The 20,643-nt window shown below is 34.6% G+C and overlaps 1 protein-coding gene and 1 non-coding gene across 2 annotated transcripts; one reads left to right on the top strand and one right to left on the bottom strand.

Annotated features, from left to right (window-relative positions):
* The first annotated feature begins 9,471 nt into the window (after positions 1 to 9,471).
* On the top strand, positions 9,472 to 17,637 carry LOC133332711 (solute carrier family 25 member 45-like). Its single transcript, XM_061541089.1, has 6 exons — positions 9,472 to 9,514; positions 14,259 to 14,371; positions 14,437 to 14,677; positions 16,957 to 17,071; positions 17,138 to 17,405; positions 17,482 to 17,637. The coding sequence occupies exons 1-6, from the start codon at positions 9,472 to 9,474 to the stop codon at positions 17,635 to 17,637; spliced, it is 936 nt and encodes a 311-aa protein (XP_061397073.1).
* Positions 17,638 to 20,281: 2,644 nt separating this feature from the next.
* Positions 20,282 to 20,353, bottom strand: Trnae-uuc (transfer RNA glutamic acid (anticodon UUC)). The gene has a single exon. It is a non-coding gene; the product is annotated as a tRNA-Glu (tRNA).
* Between the last annotated feature and the right edge of the window lie 290 nt (positions 20,354 to 20,643).

The following is a 20,643-nucleotide window of genomic DNA, read 5'->3' as shown; positions in this document are numbered from 1 at the left end:
TTCGAAATTGAGAACAGAATATTAAGCTATTTATGCTGAAATAATAATAAATTAAAAAAACAAAAAACCGAAAAAAATAAAAAAATGGAAATTCTAAAATTGTTGTATAAGTGCAGTATAATAAATAGTAAAACAAAAAAACAACTACAATAATAATAAAAACAAAAACAAAACAGAAAAAAAGCAAAATGATGTAATGCAAAATTTATGATTGATATAATATTGATGATAAAAAGGAAGAGTAGGAAGAGCAAGAACGATACTGAATGTGGACAGATTGTGTGTTAGCAGACATGGTCTAGACTTTAGAACATAACCTATAAACAAATAAAAAATAATAATAATTATTATACATATAAAAAACAAATAGCACTTAAAAATAAAACCCCCCAGGAATGGCAAAACAAACAAAAGATGAAGAAGAACGAGAAGAAGATGAGGCGTAAGAAGAAGAAAAAAACATAAAAGAAAACAATAAATGATGAAAAAAATAAAATAAAAAACAAGAAAAATGTTCATAATTTCTTTTTGTCCTTGTTATTATTAAAAAAAAACCATAACTCTCAAACATGAAATAATAAATTTTTATTTCACTTAATATTTTATTTCACTCAAAACAAGAAAAACAGATATGTTTGTTGAACATTTGTCGTATTTACTTTTAAAGTGTAAATTTTTCCACGCCACAGAGCATTTTCAATGAAAATCCCATATCTTTTTCTCTTTTACAAGGTTTTGTTATGTGATGATAATGGAAATCAAGGCGTTTTGTAAAAAAGGGGAAAAGGTCATACTATATTTCAAATGAAAATAAATAATTTTGAAAAAAAAATGTAAATCATATTTAGTGCCCTCATTTTTCCTTTTTATTACAAATCGCATAGATTTTTGTGCCGTCATCACATAACGTGTTTTTTTAATGTGTTTCCTTTTTTTATTTATTTCTTCTCTTCCATTGTTTCTAATTTTTGTAAAATCTCATTGAATTGTCTGTTTTTCATTTTAAATTATTTAATCTGCAATCTGTTTTTTTCATTTGGAAAAAAAGAAAATCTTATTTAATACATTTTTTTGTTTTCAATATTTAAAATTTAATAATAATAAAATGAAACATTATGTACATATAAATGTGATTACTATCAAAACAAACAAAAAATAATCAATTTCATTATTTTTTTTTGCATAGAGTGTTCCTTGTCCGGAGGTGAAAGGAAGGGGGTTTCTATTTGATTTGAATATAAGCAAATTTAATGGGGATTTTAAATACCCAATATATAATTGGATGAAATTAATTTTAGATACTATGGAGCCGATTTCTGAATGTCAGCTTGTATGATGTGCGAGACAATCGTTTTGGCCCAATCTTTATAAAAACATCAAACCAAATTACGAAGTATTGTTGGATAAAATCCGTTTCAAAGAATACATTTTTCAAAATGAAACTCATTATGCCTCTGTCATATATGGTTAAAAACTGGAATACCGAGCCGAGACAGAATTGACTAGCTTTAGATTATGATATCGGAAACCACAACGACATTCATAGTTCGATTCATAGTTTTGGCAAAGATAATGCAAACAGAAGTCCAGATAAATGCTGATTGAGGTTATTTATCTGTAATCAATGATGCAAGGACCAATCATGTATGTCCGATTATGACGATTTTTTTGTTAATTTTAGTTTGAAAACACCAAAAATTTTCCGTAAATACTTCGACCAATTTCTAAAGGGCGGCACTACATGTGAATTCTTAAACGAATTGTTGAAAGGGTATTAAAACCGAATTCGTAGTTTCAGGTGTATTTCTTGTTGGGTTCGATGGTTTCATGATTTTGACGAACAACTGTAATTATCGAATTACAGTTTTGAAAGGTTGATCTGTGTACAAGTTCCGACCCAGACGTATGGACTTCTTGTGGGGGTTCTAAATCTATAGGGTAGTGTTTGCTGTGCTACATCGAACGTCAACACTTATATTTATATTGGATAACACAAACAATATAGAGGCGAGCAACGGGTTGTTATTGTTGAAGTGCTATTGCTTTTACACAATGGGCTGAGGTGACAGAAGTTGGCCGAGTTAGACTCGGGTCGTTTGGAATTATTACAAAATGGAGGGAAACACGTTGTACCGATTATTTTAATATTAAATAAAATAGGACGCTTAGAATCTTTTTTTTTTATTCTTTAAATACTGGAGGCGGGTCCTCCTCCTCCTTTCTATTAAAATAGAAGGTATAGGACCATACATCATATGTAGACACCGTCTAAAAATATCAATGAATCCTTTTTGGATGGCTGTTGTATAAAAACGAGATCTTCTTATAAACAATTTTCGCTCTTAGGTTTTTTTTTCTTGAAGATCAATCTTCGTTTATGACTACCATTCTTAGTTGACGTATCGATGACTAGTTTATGTGCGCTGGACGGCCAGAAATAGAAAGTGTGTGTGATTGGGGCATGATTTATTTTCAAAATGTAATATTTTTGCATTTTTTAGAATAAAATCGAAAAAAAAAAATGAATAAAAATCTTGCGAATTTATATTTTTTCTGGTTCCCTTTATATATAAAGCCCACATATGAAAATTTATTATTTCAAATATAATGTGTACACAATTTTCCTACTGGGTAAATCAAAAATGTCCTCTCAAACTTGACACGAGTATTACGATACAATCAAATCAGCTGAGTATTGTAGTAGCCCCCATTATCGCTCGGCTACGGAATTAATTACAATTTCGTCCGATGTTTTATAACAGTAAAAATGTGAGATTTTATTATTTTCATAACTAATATGTCCTATTATCGGACACAAATTTTGGAAATTTATTTAAAGTGGTAAGTTGAGTTCGGGTTTTATACAGGTAGGTAGAAGGATATATCTACAATATGAGCATTAGTATTTTGAAGATCCTTTCCATAGGATGTTAATCGAAGTGGCCACAATTTGAATGCCATCGTTTGGATAATTTGAATTCTACCGAATGGTAGATGACATTCTCGAATAAAAGATTGAATATTAAATTCTAATTAGTGAAAAGATTAATTGCGTAGACATGTGTTGTTAATGGCCAACATCAAAATCAATGTGACAATTGATTGTTGTCAATTTTTTATGTTTGTAAAGTCTATAACAAAGGCAAATTTCAGATGTGTTTCAATGTTCTAGCTGCTTTTATAGAATTCATCCAGATGTAAATTAAAAAAAAAAATATTAGAAGATATTCTAATATTTTTTTCGTATTTATCGTCCTAAATGCATAATCTTTCGTTGGTTAGGGTAAAAATTTAATTAAAACCAGGAAGCTTTAACGCCCTCGTCTGTCGACGGTATAAGACTGAGAAATTGATTTTTTTTGTGTCAAAGGTTTGGCAAATTTTGACACAAGTTTTAAAAGGAAGTTATACAGGCATGTCACAGATTCCGAACGGAATGGTTTCAATTTCATATTTCCATTCCGATCGTTCTTGTTTTACCTACTCCAGATTCCGATCCGTTTCTTTGATTCCGATGTTTGCTTGCAAAGATGTTTGTTTGCAAAAAGTTCGAGTAGTCGATTTTCACAATCCTCTGTAGATACCAATTTTTATCATTACAGAATTTTTGCAATGCAAGAAAAATATGATAATCGCTTGATGCCAAGTCCGGACTGTATGGCGGATGCATTAAAACATCTCAACCAAGGTCCCGAAGTTTCTGGCGAGTCACTGTAGATGTATGTGGCCTAGCATTGTCCTGGTGGAACACGACACACCTTCCCTGTTGGCCAATTCTGGCTGTTTTATGGTCGATTTTTAGCTCCCGGACGATGTTACGACTGCTAACATGCCGGTCAACTTCGATCATTTCTCCAATTTTATCGACATTTTCGACTATCGACCTACCTGTGCGAGGAGCATCTTTAACATCAAAAATTCCTCAACCGAATCTACGAAACTAAAATTGCACATAATTGGCTGTTACAGTATTGGAACCATAAACACCATTCACAATTTTAGCAGCTTTAGCAGATATTAGGGCTAAAATGAGTTTTTGATTTTTTTTAAGATTTTTGATGTTTAGGCTGATTTTTTAGTTATAGTCTATTCTGAGACTTATAGTAAAACGTTATGGCGAACATACCTGTAACATATTCTGAGCAGCTTTAACCCCGTTTTTAATGAGTTTTCAATCACTTCTGTAAAAAGGGGACCGAAAAGAGTCGGTTGAGGGTTAAACTTGTGTACCAAAATATTCTTCGATATTTTATTAGTAATATTGCCTAAGACACTATATATATAAAATGCAAGGATTTCAAGAAATCATAATTCGAAAATTATCAAAATTCTTGAAAAGGAGGAATATTGTCCCCCTTTTTAGGTTACCTCCCAGGGTAAACTTTCAAAACGCCGATACACGTGTCTTCTTTTTTAGCCCCTCTTTCATAATCTGTTGGAATTTCCTGGTAATTATTTTTTTGTGTTGCACAGGGTAATTTATTTTTTAATTATATTTTAATTTCAAATCTATAGTATATTTATCCATAAACACATATTTTAATTATTTTTTTATATTTATTATTATCTTTTATTTTCTTATATATATTATATTTTCTTATATTATATATATATATATTTTCTTATATTATATATATATACATATTATATTTTCTTAAATTAATTAAAGATTAAATTAATTTAGTTTATGTATCATTTTAAAAAATCCGAAACAAAATAAACTCATACGCATTGTTAATAGTCAAGAAGCAGGAGTAAACAAAATATATATACATACATAACTAATTAAACATTAACAAAAAATAAAATAAAAAAATAACAATTTGAACAATTTGCTGACATATGAAAATACAAAAATAAAATAAAAAAGAAATTAATTATTAAAAAAAATAAAGAAAAAACAACAAACTAATAATTATAAATTCTACACTTGTCACATAAAAACAAACACACAAACAAACTAACTCACCCCTCGCCACCCTCCCATTGAAAGACAACAACAATTCACTCACCTCAAACTCTCACCACAAACTTTCATTGACAAAAAACAAAAAAAAAAAACAATTAAATATAAACAAAATTGATAAGATATAAATTAAAAAAAAAACAAAAACAGTTTTAGTAGTAAAGGGAAATAATTTATAAAAAAAACACATAAAACTGAACCGAGAGAAAAAATAAAACATAAAATGGAAAATCATCTATACAAAAAAATAAATTAAAAAGAAAATAAAATATATAAATATAAAAAAAAACAAAACAACAAACAATAGTAAAGGGAAATAATTTATAAAAAAACACATAAAACTGAACCGAGAGAAAAAATAAAACATAAAATGGAAAATCATCTATACAAAAAAATAAATTAAAAAGAAAATAAAATATATAAATATAAAAAAAAACAAAACAACAAACAATAACAATAAATGCCTAAAAATAAATAAAAAATTGAGAAATGTATAAAAAAGAGGATAAGGGTTTTTTATTTTGGATTTTATAAAGGATAAAAAAACAAGGAAGAGAAACTCAAAAGGATTGGTAGTAGGAGACCAAAAGGACTTCGTGTAGGTACTATTTATATAGAAGACTAGGAGTTCTTACTGTAATATACCAATAGGAAAGTCTATTCTGCTGAAATACCTGTGGGACGTAGCCAGAAATGAAATGAAATCCTCTATACTTTGCTGATAGAAGTCCAGTAGGTTTTGTTCTCAAGACGATCACAAGGTCTTCTTATAGAAGTCCAGCATGCTTTTGTATAGAAGTCCCAAAGGTTTCCTTTACATAAGACGAAATGGTCCCATTAATATATGACCAGGAGGTAAAAGACTAGAAGGTCTTATTTAGACTACCAGAAATACTTCTTAAAGAGATCCAGAAAGTCTACTTTATTGAAGACCGGAAGGCCTTCCTTATAGAATACCGGAAGGTCTTCCTTATAGAATACCAGAAGGTCTTCTTTATAGAAGACCAGAAGGTTGTCTTTATAAAATAGCAGAAGGTTTTCTTTATAGAAGACCTGGGGATTTCTTTATATAAGACAAGAAGGTTCTCCTCATAGAAGACCAGAAGATACTTCTCATAGAAAACCAGAGGGTCTTGTCATGAGAAGACCAGAAGGTCTTCATTATAGAAGAGCAGAAGGTCTTCATTATAGAAGAGCAGAAGGTCTTCATTATTGAAGACCAGAAGGTCTTCATTATAGAAGAGCAGAAGGTCTTCATTATAGAAGAGCAGAAGGTCTTCTTTATAGAAGATTAGAAGGCCTTCTTTATAGAAGAGCAGAAGATCTTATTTATAGAAGAGCAGAAGGTCTTCTTTATAGAAGAGCAGAAGGTCTTCTTTATAGAAGAGCAGAAGGTCTTCTTTATAGAAGAGCAGAAGGCCTTCTTTATAGAAGAGCAGAAGGTCTTCTTTATAGAAGAGCAGAAGGTCTTCTTCATAGAAGATCAGAAGGTCTTCCTTATAGAAGATCAGAAGATCTTCCTTATAGAAGATCAGAAGATCTTCCTTATAGAAGACCAGAAGGTCTTCTTCATAGAAGACCAGAAGGTCTTCTTCATAGAAGACCAGAAGGTCTTCTTCATAGAAGACCAGAAGGTCTTCTTCATAGAAGACCAGAAGGTCTTCTTCATAGAAGACCAGAAGGTCTTCTTCATAGAAGACCAGAAGGTCTTCTTCATAGAAGACCAGAAGGTCTTCTTCATAGAAGACCAGAAGGTCTTCTTCATAGAAGACCAGAAGGTCTTCTTCATAGAAGACCAGAAGGTCTTCTTCATAGAAGACCAGAAGGTCTTCTTCATAGAAGACCAGAAGGTCTTCTTCATATAAGACCAGAAGGTCTTCTTCATAGAAGACCAGAAGGTCTTCTTCATAGAAGACCAGAAGGTCTTCTTCATAGAAGACCAGAAGGTCTTCTTCATAGAAGACCAGAAGGTCTTCTTCATAGAAGACCAGAAGGTCTTCTTCATAGAAGACCAGAAGGTCTTCATAGAAGAACAGAAGGTCTTCTTCATAGAAGACCAGAAGGTCTTCTTCATAGACGACCAGAAGGTCTTCTTCATAGAAGACCAGATGGTCTTCTTCATAGAAGACCAGAACGTCTTCTTTATAGAATACCAGATGGTCTTCTTCAAAGAAGACCTGAAGGAGAATTTTCTATAGAATATAATCTATAGAATATCTATTGAAGGTTTTTAATAATACCAGGAGGTCTTCTTATAAAAGACTGGGAAGTCTTCCAATAGAAAATCTGGAGGTCCTATTTAAAGAAGACCAGGATGTTTTTTAGTCTCATTATAGATGCGGAGGTCTTCCTATATAGGGCGTTTTATAGAAGAAGGTCTTCCTATATATGACGACTTATAGAAGAAGGTCTTCCTATATAGGACCAGGGTGAATTCTTACAGAAGACCTGGAGGTCTTCTTACAGAAGACCAGTAGGTCTTCTTACTGAAGACCAGTAGATCTTTTTACTGAAGACTAGGAGGTCTTCTTATCCTCCAGGCGTATACTTTATATTTATATGTAGAAACATCCCAAAATATAAATTATACCCCATGTGCTCGTTATGATGCCCAACATGGGAAGGCGTATTCGTTATCTGTAAGAAGACCAGAAGGTCTTCTTATTGAAGACCAGAAGGTATTCTTATTGAAGACCAGACGGTCTTCTCATAGAAGACCAGACGGTCTTCTCATAGAAGGCCAGACGGTCTTCTCATAGAAGACCACACGGTCTTCTCATAGAAGACCAGACGGTCTTCTCATAGAAGACCAGACGGTCTTATCATAGAAGACCAGACGATCTTCTCATAGAAGACCAGACGGTCTTCTATAGAAGACCAGACGATCTTCTCATAGAAGACCATAAGGTCTTCTCATAGAAGACCAGACGGTCTTCTCATAGAAGACCATAAGGTCTTCTCATAGAAGACCAGAAGGTCTCCTCATAGAAGACCAATGATACTTCTCATAGAAGGCCAGAGGGTCTTGTCATGAGAAGACCAGAAGTTCTTCTCATAGAAGTCCAGGCGGTCTTCTCATAAAAGACCAGGCGGTCTTCTCATAGAAGGCCAGGCGGTCTTCTCATAGAAGACCAGGCGGTCTTCTCATAAAAGGCCAGGCGGTCTTCTCATAGAAGGCCAGGTGGTCTTCACATAGACCAGAAGGATAACTACTTTATAGAAGGAGGAGGTTCTCTTATAGAAGACCACAAGGTCTTCTCATAGATGACCAGAAGGTCTTCTCATAGAAAACCAGACCGTCTTCTCATAGAAGGCCAGACCGTCTTCTCATAGAAGGCCAGACCGGCTTCTCATAGTAGACCAGACCGTCTTCTCATAGAAGACCAGACCGTCTTCTCATAGAAGACCGGACCGTCTTCTCATAGAAGACCAGACCGTCTTCTTATAGAAGACCAGTCCGTCTTTTCATAGAAGACCAGTCCTTATTTTCATAGAAGACCCTGTGATCTTCGATGAAAAGGCTCTACAAGAAGACCCTATGTGTCTTTTATGAAAAGACCTTCTGTTCTTCTATGAAAAGACCTTCTGGTCTTCTATGAAAAGACCTTCTGTTCTCCTATGAGAAGACCTTCTGGTCTTCTCCTTCTGGTGTTCTATGAGAAGACCCTCTAATCTTCTATGAGAGGACCTGTTGGTTTTCTTATAAATAACGAATAGGTCTTTTCAAGTTGGGCGCCATAACCGGCACATGGCGTATGATTTATATTTACGAATGTTTCTTCATATAACTATAAAGTATACGCCTGGATATGCGGTTAGTTAATTAAAATTAAGGAACTTGATGTCCGAACCAATTGCCATTCCCTTCAATTTGTAACAATAGAATCGCAATTTTTTCTCTTTCGAAGAAAATAAGCTTTCGCATAAAAGCTTTTTCTCTCCCTTAACATCTGTAAGAGAAGAGCGTTGAATTTAAAAAATTGCATTTCTAAATACCAAACAGTTCTGAATAGTTTTGGTCCCGTAGCGATGCAATGCAGTTGTTAGAAAGCCATTGTCTGTGGTGCATCGCAGATACGGTGCAGGCGGTGACGGTTAACTCGGTCGGGTGGTTTTCGCACGCTTTACCCATTCTCGTTGTGCGGTTGTGCGTTTGAGTGGGTAAGAGTGTTGCGGGACCCAAAAGGAGAAATTCACAATTAAAGTGGTGGTGCGAAATAAAAAATAATAACAACAACAGCAACAGAAAATAAAATAATTAACACATATCTAACGTGTGCGCGCGAGTTTCGTCACTAGAGAAGAAGCAAATTCAATTCAATTAGAAAATTATTTTTAATTAGTTTTTTTTTGTAACCAATAACAACAACAAGAAGAAGAACGTTGGCTAAGTGTAGTTGAGTGTGTGTGCGAGTGCCTTATATTGAATACCATATAGCTTTACAAAAAGTGAAGAAACTCAAACCCAAATATTCTAAACTTCCTTCCAGTAACCAAATGTAAAAATGAAAGAAACCTACTGTGATTTTGTGGCAGGGTGTTTTGGAGGTAAGTTTTGATAAGGGAGGAGGATCTTTATAAAATATTTTTTAATTGAAAAAAATGCCACCGATTATTTTTTAATGATGTAATTTTATTATCTAAATTTGAAATAGTTTTGTTGTTTTTTATTCTCTTCCAAATTGTGCCTCCTATAGGATTTTCGGTTCTTTATATTTGTTTAATATGATTCTGATTTGTTTGTTTCTTGGGACTACCTCATTTCGAATATATTTCTAATTTCTAATTCGAAATTGTTATTGTAGCTGTTGTTAACCTTATCCGTATTTGCAACAGTTGGCCAAGTTCATGTTTGGCGACCGTGATCTTTTTATTTCTTTGGTGGGTATTTTTAAAATGACGCTCTCGTCGGCATATCTCTTTCATTCAAATTTTTGTTTTTCTATTGGCGTCCACGTTTTGGCATGTTTACATATGGGCTATTCCGCAGTGGTTGTTATCGATACTGTGTTAGTCACTATTATAAAGGTATAACTAGAATAGAGGGTAGTGAACGTTTGTATTTAGTTCCGCTGTTCCGACATTGATTGCTCAGAATTTTATTGATCAAAAGGCAAGCTACTTTGGCGCCATTGCTATAATATTCATGACAATGTTATTCGACCTGATCATGGATATCCGCAAGGAATTCAATCACCTTACTTACTTACTTAGCTGGCTTGTGACAGAACGTTCGTTCCATAAGCCGAACTTATAAAAGATTTCCAGGCGCGTCGGTCTTTTGCGCAGTTTTTCCAATTTGAGAGACCATGTTCGGCAATGTTGTCTTCCACTTCGTCTTTCCATCTTATTCGTGGCTTTCCCCTTCTGCGTGAACTATCAGCTGGATCGCTTTTATATGCCTTTTGGGCTGGCGCATCTTCACCCATTCCCACAACATAACCTAGCCAACGTAGTCGCTGCAACTCAATACGTCTAACAATGCAGATATCCGAGAATAGCTGGTACAACTCATGGTTCATTCGACGGCGATATTCACCATCAACGCTGATCGGCCCATAGATCTTTCGGAGAATTTTTCTTTCAAACACCCCAAGAGCTGCCTCATATACTTGCGCAAGTACCCATGCTTCAGATCCATATAACAGGATGGGTAGTATCAGTGTCATGTAGAGTGTGAGTTTGGTCTGGTGGGAGGTGATTTATGTTCACATTTGCTTCTCGTATGACCTTTTCCAGCAGGATGTTAAAAAGGTCACACGACAAACTGTCACCTTGTCTGAATCCTCGTTCGGTATTAAAGGGCTCCGAGAGGTACTTTCCGACTTTAACTGCTGATCTTGTGCCTGTTAAAGTTATCCTGCATAGCCGTATTAATTTTGCAGGAATGCCAAACTCCAAACACATCTATAGGGATATGGCTGTCGAATTCGACTTTATAGTCGACGAATAGATTGAATGTGTCGATGTGTTTTTCGTGGGTTTTTTTCAGGATTTGGCGCAGAGTGGTCGATGGTGGATTTGCCAGGTGTGAAGCCGCATTGGTATGGTCCAATAATGTCATTGACCATTGGCTTCAAATTTCACACAGTACGCTGGATAGCACATTATATGCGATGGGAAGGGACTTATTCCTCTAAAGTTGGCACATTTCGTCTTGTCTCATTTTTTGTGCACGGGACATAGGATGCTGAGATTCCAATCATTGGGCATGCATTCTTCTAGCCAAATTGTACTAATCAGCTGGCGCATGCTTCTGACCAGCATCTGACCACCAGTCTTGAATAGTTCGGCTGGTAATTCGTCGTCTCCTGCTGCTCTATTCTTCTTGAGCCGATTAATTGCTTTTATGACCTCATCTTGGCTAGGTGGTATATACTCTATACCGTCATCTATTATTGGTTCTGGGGTATCCTCTTCGCCGCTACTATTTGATACCAGAAGTTTTTTCAAAATGCTCCTTCCAGATCCTCAGCACACTGTCTGTATCTGTCACCAGGTTTCCTTCTTCATCTCTACAGGAGGATGTGCCTGCACCAAAGCCTTCGGTTTGGTTTTTTACTCGTTGGTAGAATTCTGCATTCTGACTCCTGTACATCTCAATTTGCTCTCGCTCACGTTTTCTTGTTCTTTCTTCTTTTTTCTGAAAATACGTTTCTCCTCTCTCCTTTTCTCTGGATACGTCTTCATCGCATTACGTGTTGCTACTCTCCGCAGGGTTGCCCTATACGCTGAGTTGATGCAAATCTTTCTTACCAGGTATAGTCCCTCTCTCACATCGCCTCAAATGAACACACTCAAAACCCATGTTTTGGAAGCGCCGTAATCGAAGTAGATTTTCATCCACTCAGAACAATTACAGAAGTACTTATCTGCAATTGTCCTGAGTGGATGAAAATAAACAAGAACAAAAATTTCGCCGGTCCGATTTCTCCCCACCAGGAGATGGACATTTATAATGCGAGTAATCGTTCGAAACCTTCATAAATTGCAGGATATTGTAAATGTCTATTAGGATGATTAGTCGTCCAATTAAAGCCAATATGGTTAAAATACGTGACCAAATTTCCCAAAATACCGGATATCCTAAAAATTAGACCGATATTGATATTTGTTTTGGGAGATTTGCTACTTAATGGGATTTCAAAGTACACAAACTGCTCAAAATAGAATAGTGGAGAGTGCCGTTATATGGGAGCTATCCTAAAAAGTTGACCTACTTCTATAATTGTTGGTAGAGAGATTTGCCACCCTAGGGGAACCGAATAATGGGGACAAGCTTCAAAATACTGAATATTGGGTGTACCGTTATATGGGTGCTTTACACAAAATATAGACCGATATATCCCACTTAGAATACCAATCATCGAAGAAGTACTATAAATGACTGTGTAAATTTTCTGAACTCTACCTTCAATAATGCGAGCTTTATCGTGATTTCGACAGGCAGACGGACGGACATGGCTAAATCGACAGAGAACTTTATTCTGATCATGTATATTTTAGTTTGGAGAAAAATAAATCCATTATTATTTTCGGCAGATAGCTGTACTGATAGATTTCTCGTAAAGTATCGATCAAACGATTTCAGATTTATGCCCATTGGAAGTTTGACATTTCGCAGTAAAACAATATATTTTGCGTTTTTTTGTTTGGTGCATTCAGTACATTTTACAGTTTTTCTTTGACAAAGGCTAAAATGCAAGTCATGCGGCTAAAAATGTGAATGGTGTCTAAGGTTCCGATACTGTAACAGTCAATTATGTGCAATTTTGGTTTCGTAGATTCCGTTCAGGAATTTTTGATGTTAAAGATGCACCTCGCTCGCACAGGTAGGCCGGTTGTCGAAAATGTCGATAAAATCGGAGAAATGATCGAAGTTGACTGGCATGTTAGCAGTCGTATCATCGCCCATGAGCTAAAAATCGGCAAAAAAAACTGTTTTAAACCATTTACAATTGACCAGAAGCGGCCAACAGGAGAGGTGTCGTGTTCCACCAGGACAACGCTAGGCCACACACATCTACAGTGACTCGCCACAAACTTCGGGAGCTTGATTGGGAAGTTTTAATGCATCCGTCATACAGTCCGGACTTTGCACCAAGGGAGAATTGTAAAAATCGACTACTAGATTTTTTTTGGCAAATAGGGAGCAGGATTTCTATGAGAGAGGCGTTATGAAGTTATCTTTAAAATGGCAACAACTCATACAAAAAAACGGTGCATCTTTGCCCCATATCGGATATTACGAATAAAGTCCTATAGTTCATATAAAAATTGATTTTTTTTTACCCCAACCTAATATGACAATAAAAGACTGGTTCGCAGCGTTACAAACTTTTGGAACCACACAAACTAATAATACCCTTACATCATAGTTGTGAAATTCCGCAGAAGCGTTTTGCAAAAACAAATAAAATTTTTGAAAAAAAATGTATTGCAAATATATGGAATGACCCATAATGTGTATGTTCTACACTAATTTTCTTGTAATTACAAGAGCATTTAAACCATTTCGATTTTATGGAAGGCAAGTTTTATTGATTTAGGAGAACGGGGAAAATAATGCTGACATGTTTTATGCCATCTCCCCCCTCAACCCAATTAACCCTACCTGCTATAATAACTTCTGCAATAATTTCTGTTTAACTTTCGATAGCAAATAGGGAAACTGTGTAATCAGATGTTTCTTGAACAAGTGGCTGATAAGAAGATATGTTCGTCGCATTGTAATGTCAACAATTACGTATGTATGTACGTTAATGGTAGGTAATGTGGCCACTTAAACATTGTGCTCACTCACATGGTCGTATATATAATTAATGAGAGATTTTCATTTAAATTTGGCAAAAATACTGAACAGCGGTATTTTGATGCCCAAATCACATAAGGGTGTGAGAAATTTCTATTAGATTTTCAATAAATTCCGTATTAACGACTTAACTATGAATGAAATTCATTTTGCATTTTCATTACACCCCAATGTAAAAAAATATTTCAAATATTTTGAAATAATAATAATTGTCACATGTTCGAAATTAATTTTTATGCACCTAATTAGGCAAAAAATATATTGAAGAAATTAAAAAAATATAAAAAAACATAGTGATGCGGCAAAGTCTACTAATTGTGATATTGAAATTGAATATAATATTTATTAAATACATTTTCGTATTTTTTTTTCAAATCAATGTTCTACATTCTTATTCCTTTAAAAATACTCCCCTGAACCTTTGTCTTTTTTAATTAAAAAAAACTGTTTTCTCCTCTCTCTCACTTTTTTAATTAACAGGTGCCCTAGGTGTATTTGTCGCCCATCCGCTGGACACGATAAAGACATGGCAGCAGGCCTCCAACACATCGGTACCGACAGCCGTACAACAAATCTACAAACGTAACAATGGGGTAATACACATTCATATATCCTTTGTTGACACCTTATTTAATATTCTTTCCTTAATCCTTTGCAGATCAATGGCTTTTATCGTGGCATGTTTTTCCCCTTTGTCACAACGGGCGCAATAAATTCAATTTTGTTTGGGGTCTATGGCAATCATTTGAGGCAGCTGAGGCGGGTGTGTCACAGTGACTATCAACGAGAACAGCTGGAATATAAAAATATGTTTATCGCGGGATCAATAGCGGGATTTGTACAGTCATTTGTGGCGTGTCCCATAGAATTGATAAAGATTCGCCTGCAAACACATCATTGTAAGTTTGGTGGAAGGGCGGAGGGAAGTAAAAAAGACATTTTAGAGATCGTCCATGACTATAAAACCTATCAAATATCTTCTGAATCCAGAACAATTCAGAGACCCCTCAGAGACTTTATTTAAGGCATGAAGGCCTTTCTGAGGCCACCCAAATCCAAAATACCACCAGAGGTCTTTCAAGACAGGAATACCTTTTGATAGATCGTTAAGGATCAGAAGTCCTTACAAAGGTCTTCTAGGGCATCCAGAGGTCTTCTAATGCCAGAATATCCTTCGGAGTTTTTCATGGCCATAGATGCCTTCTATGACCAAAAGATTATTCATAAGTTCTGTATGGTCGGAAGATCGGAAGAGGTCATCTATCTTTAGAAATTCTTGAACTAAAAGGCTATTTAGAAGCCTATTAGGACGAAAAGAGAGGGATAGGAAACCAATGACAGGAGGCCTCTCAAAGTATTTCTATAACTTGGATCCCTTAGAGATCTTGTATGTCCCGTAGAGCTCTTAGTGGTTGTTTAAGGTTAATAAAAACAGTTTGGTGGTCCAATATTTTCTAAAAGGATTTTCTGAAATATTCTATGGCTTTCAAAGTTCTTTTATGTTCCAAAGAGCTGCCAGATTTATTCTACTGTAGATAACTTGTCAAAAGTTTTCTATGTAAAGAACACATCGCAGAGATTCGAGAGGTCTTCTTGTAAATCCAGAAGGCTTCTCAAAGTTTTTCTATGACTTCGAGATCCCTTAGATATATTTTATGTCCCGAAGAACACTCAGATACCCTTTAAAGCTAAATAAAGTTTCATCTAAAGGTAGAAAATATTTTAGTGATCTTCTATTGAGAAAATATCTCTGAGAGGTCTTTAAAAGTCAGAAGGTCTCCCAAAGATTGTCTACGACTTGGAGATCTTTCAGAGGTATTTTATGCCCTGAAAAGCTTTCAGAGGTTATTTATGGTTAAAAAACCCTTGAGGAAGGTCTTTTATGACCAGAAGACTTATCTACTATGATATCTCAGAGTTCTTCTATACCTAGAAAACCTTTCTGGAATCGTGAAAGTCTGGAAGATTTTTCAAAGGTCCTCTATGGCTTTCTTCTAAAGTCTAAAGGTTTCTCATAAGTCTTCTATGAGGATAAGACCTTTCGGACGTCCACTATGAACAGGAAGCTTTTAAAAGATGTTCTTCCAAGTCTAGAATACGTCCCTGGAATCTTAAAAGTATAGAAGACTCCAAAGGTCCTCTATGGACCTTTTTTCTAAATTCTTGTCAAAAGTCTTCTATGAGAAAAGGACCTTTCGGAATTCCTCTATGAACAGATGGCCTTTAGGCTTTTCGCAGGTATTCTATGTCAAGAAGATCTCAAAGATATCTACTATGATATCTCAAAGATATTGTATGCCTAGAACATTTCTCTTCTAAAGCCGAAAGTCTTGTCAGAAGTCTTCTATATGGAGAAGATCTACAACATATCTACGATATACCATAGATCTTTTATGCCTAAAAGACTATTCTGGAATTGTGAAAGCTAGAAGACCTTGCAAAAGTCCGCTTCTAAAGTCTAAAGGCTTGTCATAAGTCTTCTATGAGGAAAATACCTTCCGGACGTCCTCTACGATCTAAAGACTTTACAATGAGATTCTAAGGTCAAATGGCTTCTTCTCTAGACCTTTCACAGATATTCTATCTCTAGAAGACTTCTAAGAGATCTATTATGATATCTCAGAGTTATGCTATGTCTAGAAGAAATTACTGGAATCGTAAAAGGCTAGAAGACTTTTCAAATGTCCTCTATGGTTTTATTCTAAAGTCTAAAGGCTTGTCAGAAGACTTCTATGAGGAAAAGACCTTTTGGGTGTCCTCTATGACCTGAAGGCCTTTAAGAGATGTTCTAAGGCCAAGATATAAGATGTTCGAGAGTTTTTCTATGGCCTCCCAGTAGACTTATCAGAGGTCTTTTATGTTCGAAATCCTTATAAAGAGGGTTTATCATAGATCTTATATGTCTAAAGGCCGGAATACCTTTGGTCTCTCAGATGTCATACATGATGTCATAGGCCTTCTATGGCCTCTAGATGTCATTTGTTACCTCCTAATGGACTTTATCGAGTTTTTTTTTTTACTTTTCAGAGCACCTTTCTGAGGTCTTTTTCATGTGGTCACTTATTATCTTCCAATGAACATTGGTGATCTGATGGCCTCTCAAAAGGTCCTTGTGTCTAGAAGACCTTTTGAGAGTCGGATTTTGTGATGACTCATTAAAATTTTCCTCTCTTTCCAGATTACAACAAATATATTTATGGACATAGGATGACACCATTCTGGATGTTTAAGAGAATCGTTAAGAATGATGGATTTTCGGGACTGTTTCGTGGACTTGTGCCCATGATGTGTCGGTAAGACTTACAACTAAAAAAACGAAATTTAAAACCAAAATTAAAATTTTCTTCCCCTCCTCCCAGAGACGTTTTCCCCTATGGCATCTATATGCTGGCCTATCGTTATACCACCACATATTTAGATCAAACGGAATTTGTACAGGCGCGACGAAGGCTACGTTCCGAAGATGATACCCAGGTGGATTTTGTTGTAACCACATTGGCTGGGGCATGGGCGGGGATTCTGTCCTGGGTGTGTGTTATACCCTTCGACGTGGTGAAAACCATAATGCAGGCCGAAGAGAATCGTCAGTATCGTTCAATATGGCATTGTTTGAATAAGAATTTTAAGGTAATAATTTATTTAAATATTAAGTAAAAAATATAAAATTAAAAAAATAATAAAATTTTATTATTTATTTTAACAGCGTTATGGTTGGCGCAGCTTGTTCCGTGGCAGCTGGATGTTGGTAGTCAGGGCCATACCCTTTAATGCAGCCACATTTGTCGGTTATGAATACGCTTTGGAATGGTGTCATAAATATTTTCAAGTTCAAGTCAAATCAAGTCCGAAATATTATTAGTGAATTAGTTATTATTATTTTTTTAATAATTTCAAATTTTATTTCTATATATTCTTTTTATTTTTTATATATAATTTTAAAATCTAATTGTTTGTTTTAGGTTTTTTTAATTTTTTTTTTTTTAATTTGAAAACCAAAAATATAATTTATTATTGTTGTTTTTTGTTCAAATATAAGTTTGTTTATTTTTTTTCAATTTAATATATATTTATATTAAATTTAATAAATTTATAGATATTATCATTATATCTAAATTCGAACATTTTGTATATAAAGAAAGTTTTATATTTTAAAATACTTTGGGTCCTATTTTTTTAAATTTATTATACGTAATTTGGGAGGGAAAAATATATTTAAATATTACAATATTTAAATATATTCGAAATAATAAAACAATTATAATTATTTTTATTAAAAAAAATATTTCAATATTTATTTTTTAATTTATAAAAAAAACATTTTTTATTTACAGACAAATAAAAATTATATTATTTTAATATAAACGGATTATTTTTATTAAACCTTTTAAATTAATTAATGGAAATTGTGTAAATAAAAATAATTAATATTTGGATAAATTTTCAATCAGTTAGGGTCCTCATAAAAATTGTTTTTGTATTTTTTATGATTTAAAATGGGAAAATAATAACAATATATATTCAGTTTAAAAAAAATTATATTTCAAGATGTACTTTTATACCCTACACAACTATGTTGTCAGGGTATTATAGCTTTGTGCAGCCCCAAGAGTTTGTAACGCCGCGAAATATTGACTAGCTGAGTCGATCTAGAAACGATCTGTAAACATGATATAGGCCACAGTTATGGACTAATCTTCACGAAATTTTGCATGTAGGATGGGTTCTGGCCAATGAAGACCCCTATTGAAATTTTCCATGGAGAAGGGGATCGGGCTAAAGATTAAGCATGCCTGTTTTGATAAAGATTGATCAATACTTAGCGGGTCAAAAGGACCCCGTCTTTTGTGTGAAAAATTACAAAATTTGTATTCTACGGCGTATATATTTGCCCCTGAAGAACATAGACCCGAGAAGATGATAGTATATCCAAGGGGAGGGGTTGAACTTTAAATCGATACCAGTTTTATTGTCGTATGTACTCGGATGTGGGAGTTATACGTATATATTAAAAGGCATCTGTTGTTATGCTATTGTTTAGTGTTACTATTACCTCACTAGAGGGCGGAAATGTCGCGCTGATCGCTTTGAAATTTTACATGAAGTTCCGGTTATGGTCAAGGACGACGCCTTTAATTTGGGCGATGTTGCGATGATATTTAGGTGGTGCAATGAACCAACAACTTAATTTTCTAAGATTTTCTTGTGTCTCTACAGCCCATTAATATATGTAGAACGTCTCATATATACCATGAAGGAGATCTGACAACATACTTAGAACGACTGTTTAGATGAGGGTCAAAGTGACCAAATTTGTATTTTATGGCACCTCAGGAAAACAAAATTTGGAAAATATGCCAGGCTTAGAAAGTGGAACTGTCAAACGGTCAAAAGAGGCGAAATATTAGAACCGCAGAAAGTTAGATTTTCGTGGTAGTTATGTAGGGAATTATATGGTCGGTCCCGTCCGACTTTACTGCTCCGCTCACTGGTTTTAATTTTAATTTAGAAAATATTGTTTTATTGAGGGTTTTTCAGAGCTACCTTCGGTCAGAGACCTCTTACACATTTTCTAATGGCTAGAGGTCTTAGGCCTGTCAAATTTGTTCCATGTTCAGAAAACCTTTCATAGGTGTTCTGTGTCCAGAATAGCCTTTTAAAGATTATCGAGACATTTTATGACATGAATCATCATCAGACAAAAGTAAACGAGATAAGCCCATGGTTCCTTTTGAAAATATGCATATAATCACCTCTGAGCCGATTTATGCATGTCCATCCGGCCGTCTATAGATGTTAAATTGTAAACAAAGTACAGGTCGCGTTTATGATCCGATTTGAATGAAATTTGGCACAAGCCATTTATTTGGCCCAAGGACGAACCCTATTGAAATTGATCGGTTCAGATTAAGATATAGATTTAATATATAGAGTTTTGTGAAAATCGGTTTATATTTAGATATAGCTCCCATATATATTTTCGTCCGATTTAATAGAAATGGTGCACCAAACTTCTTATACATCTTTCGTTCAATTTCATGTCAATGTTTTATTCGAAAGGTCGACGTCTGTTAGGAGACTATGTAGAATATACCTAAAGTGGTGAAGGGTATCATATAGTCAGCCCAGTCCAACATTAGTACTTTCCTTACTATTTTTTTAATTCTTATAAAAAATTGTGCTTTTTGCATTTATTTTTGGTCAGAGAACTTTGGCACATTTTCTAATGATTTAGGCCTGTCATTTGTTTGTTTTATGTTCAAAAAACCTCTCATATGTGTTCCGCGTCCTTCTAAAGTCGATAGAACTTTGGGACATTTTCTTTTCTTAGAAAATATTTAGAGGTGTATTATGCCCAGAAGACATTTCGAGGCATTTTATGACATGATGAAAAAATATTTTTTAACTGCTCCCTATTTTTGTCGATAATAAAAATTAATTATCAATATTTGTAGTTTTTATTTTAATAATTATTAAATTAAAAATAAAAATCAAGCAAAAATAATTTCCCATACCGGGAATCGAACCCGGGCCTTCTGGGTGAAAGCCAGATATCCTAGCCACTAGACCATATGGGATACAGGAATGCGCGCTGCTTAGTTGGTATTAGTCATAAAAGCTTTTAGTTCACATGCAGTGCAGAATAAAAGCTATGTAGACATTTAAAAGCTTCAACGAAAATCTTAGAAAAATGTATTCATACTATTAAATTGTATAAAGCTCAGTATAGAGGTCGCTGTGATAGTATAGATTTAGTTCTTTCGATTCTGAACCATGGGTAGTGAATTGTTCATTAATTGAATATTTAACTGAAAAGCACAACTGAACATACAATTTCCCCTAGTCAAATCTAGGATATTACAAAACA

This window comes from Musca vetustissima, unplaced genomic scaffold (genome assembly GCF_032173495.1).
Source record: "Musca vetustissima isolate MV318-11 ecotype Yass unplaced genomic scaffold, APGP_CSIRO_Mvet_v1 utg9425, whole genome shotgun sequence".
Classification (NCBI taxonomy): Eukaryota; Metazoa; Arthropoda; class Insecta; order Diptera; family Muscidae; genus Musca; species Musca vetustissima.
Note: the sequence above shows the minus strand (reverse complement) of the source record. Positions and strands in the feature narration are given on the sequence as shown.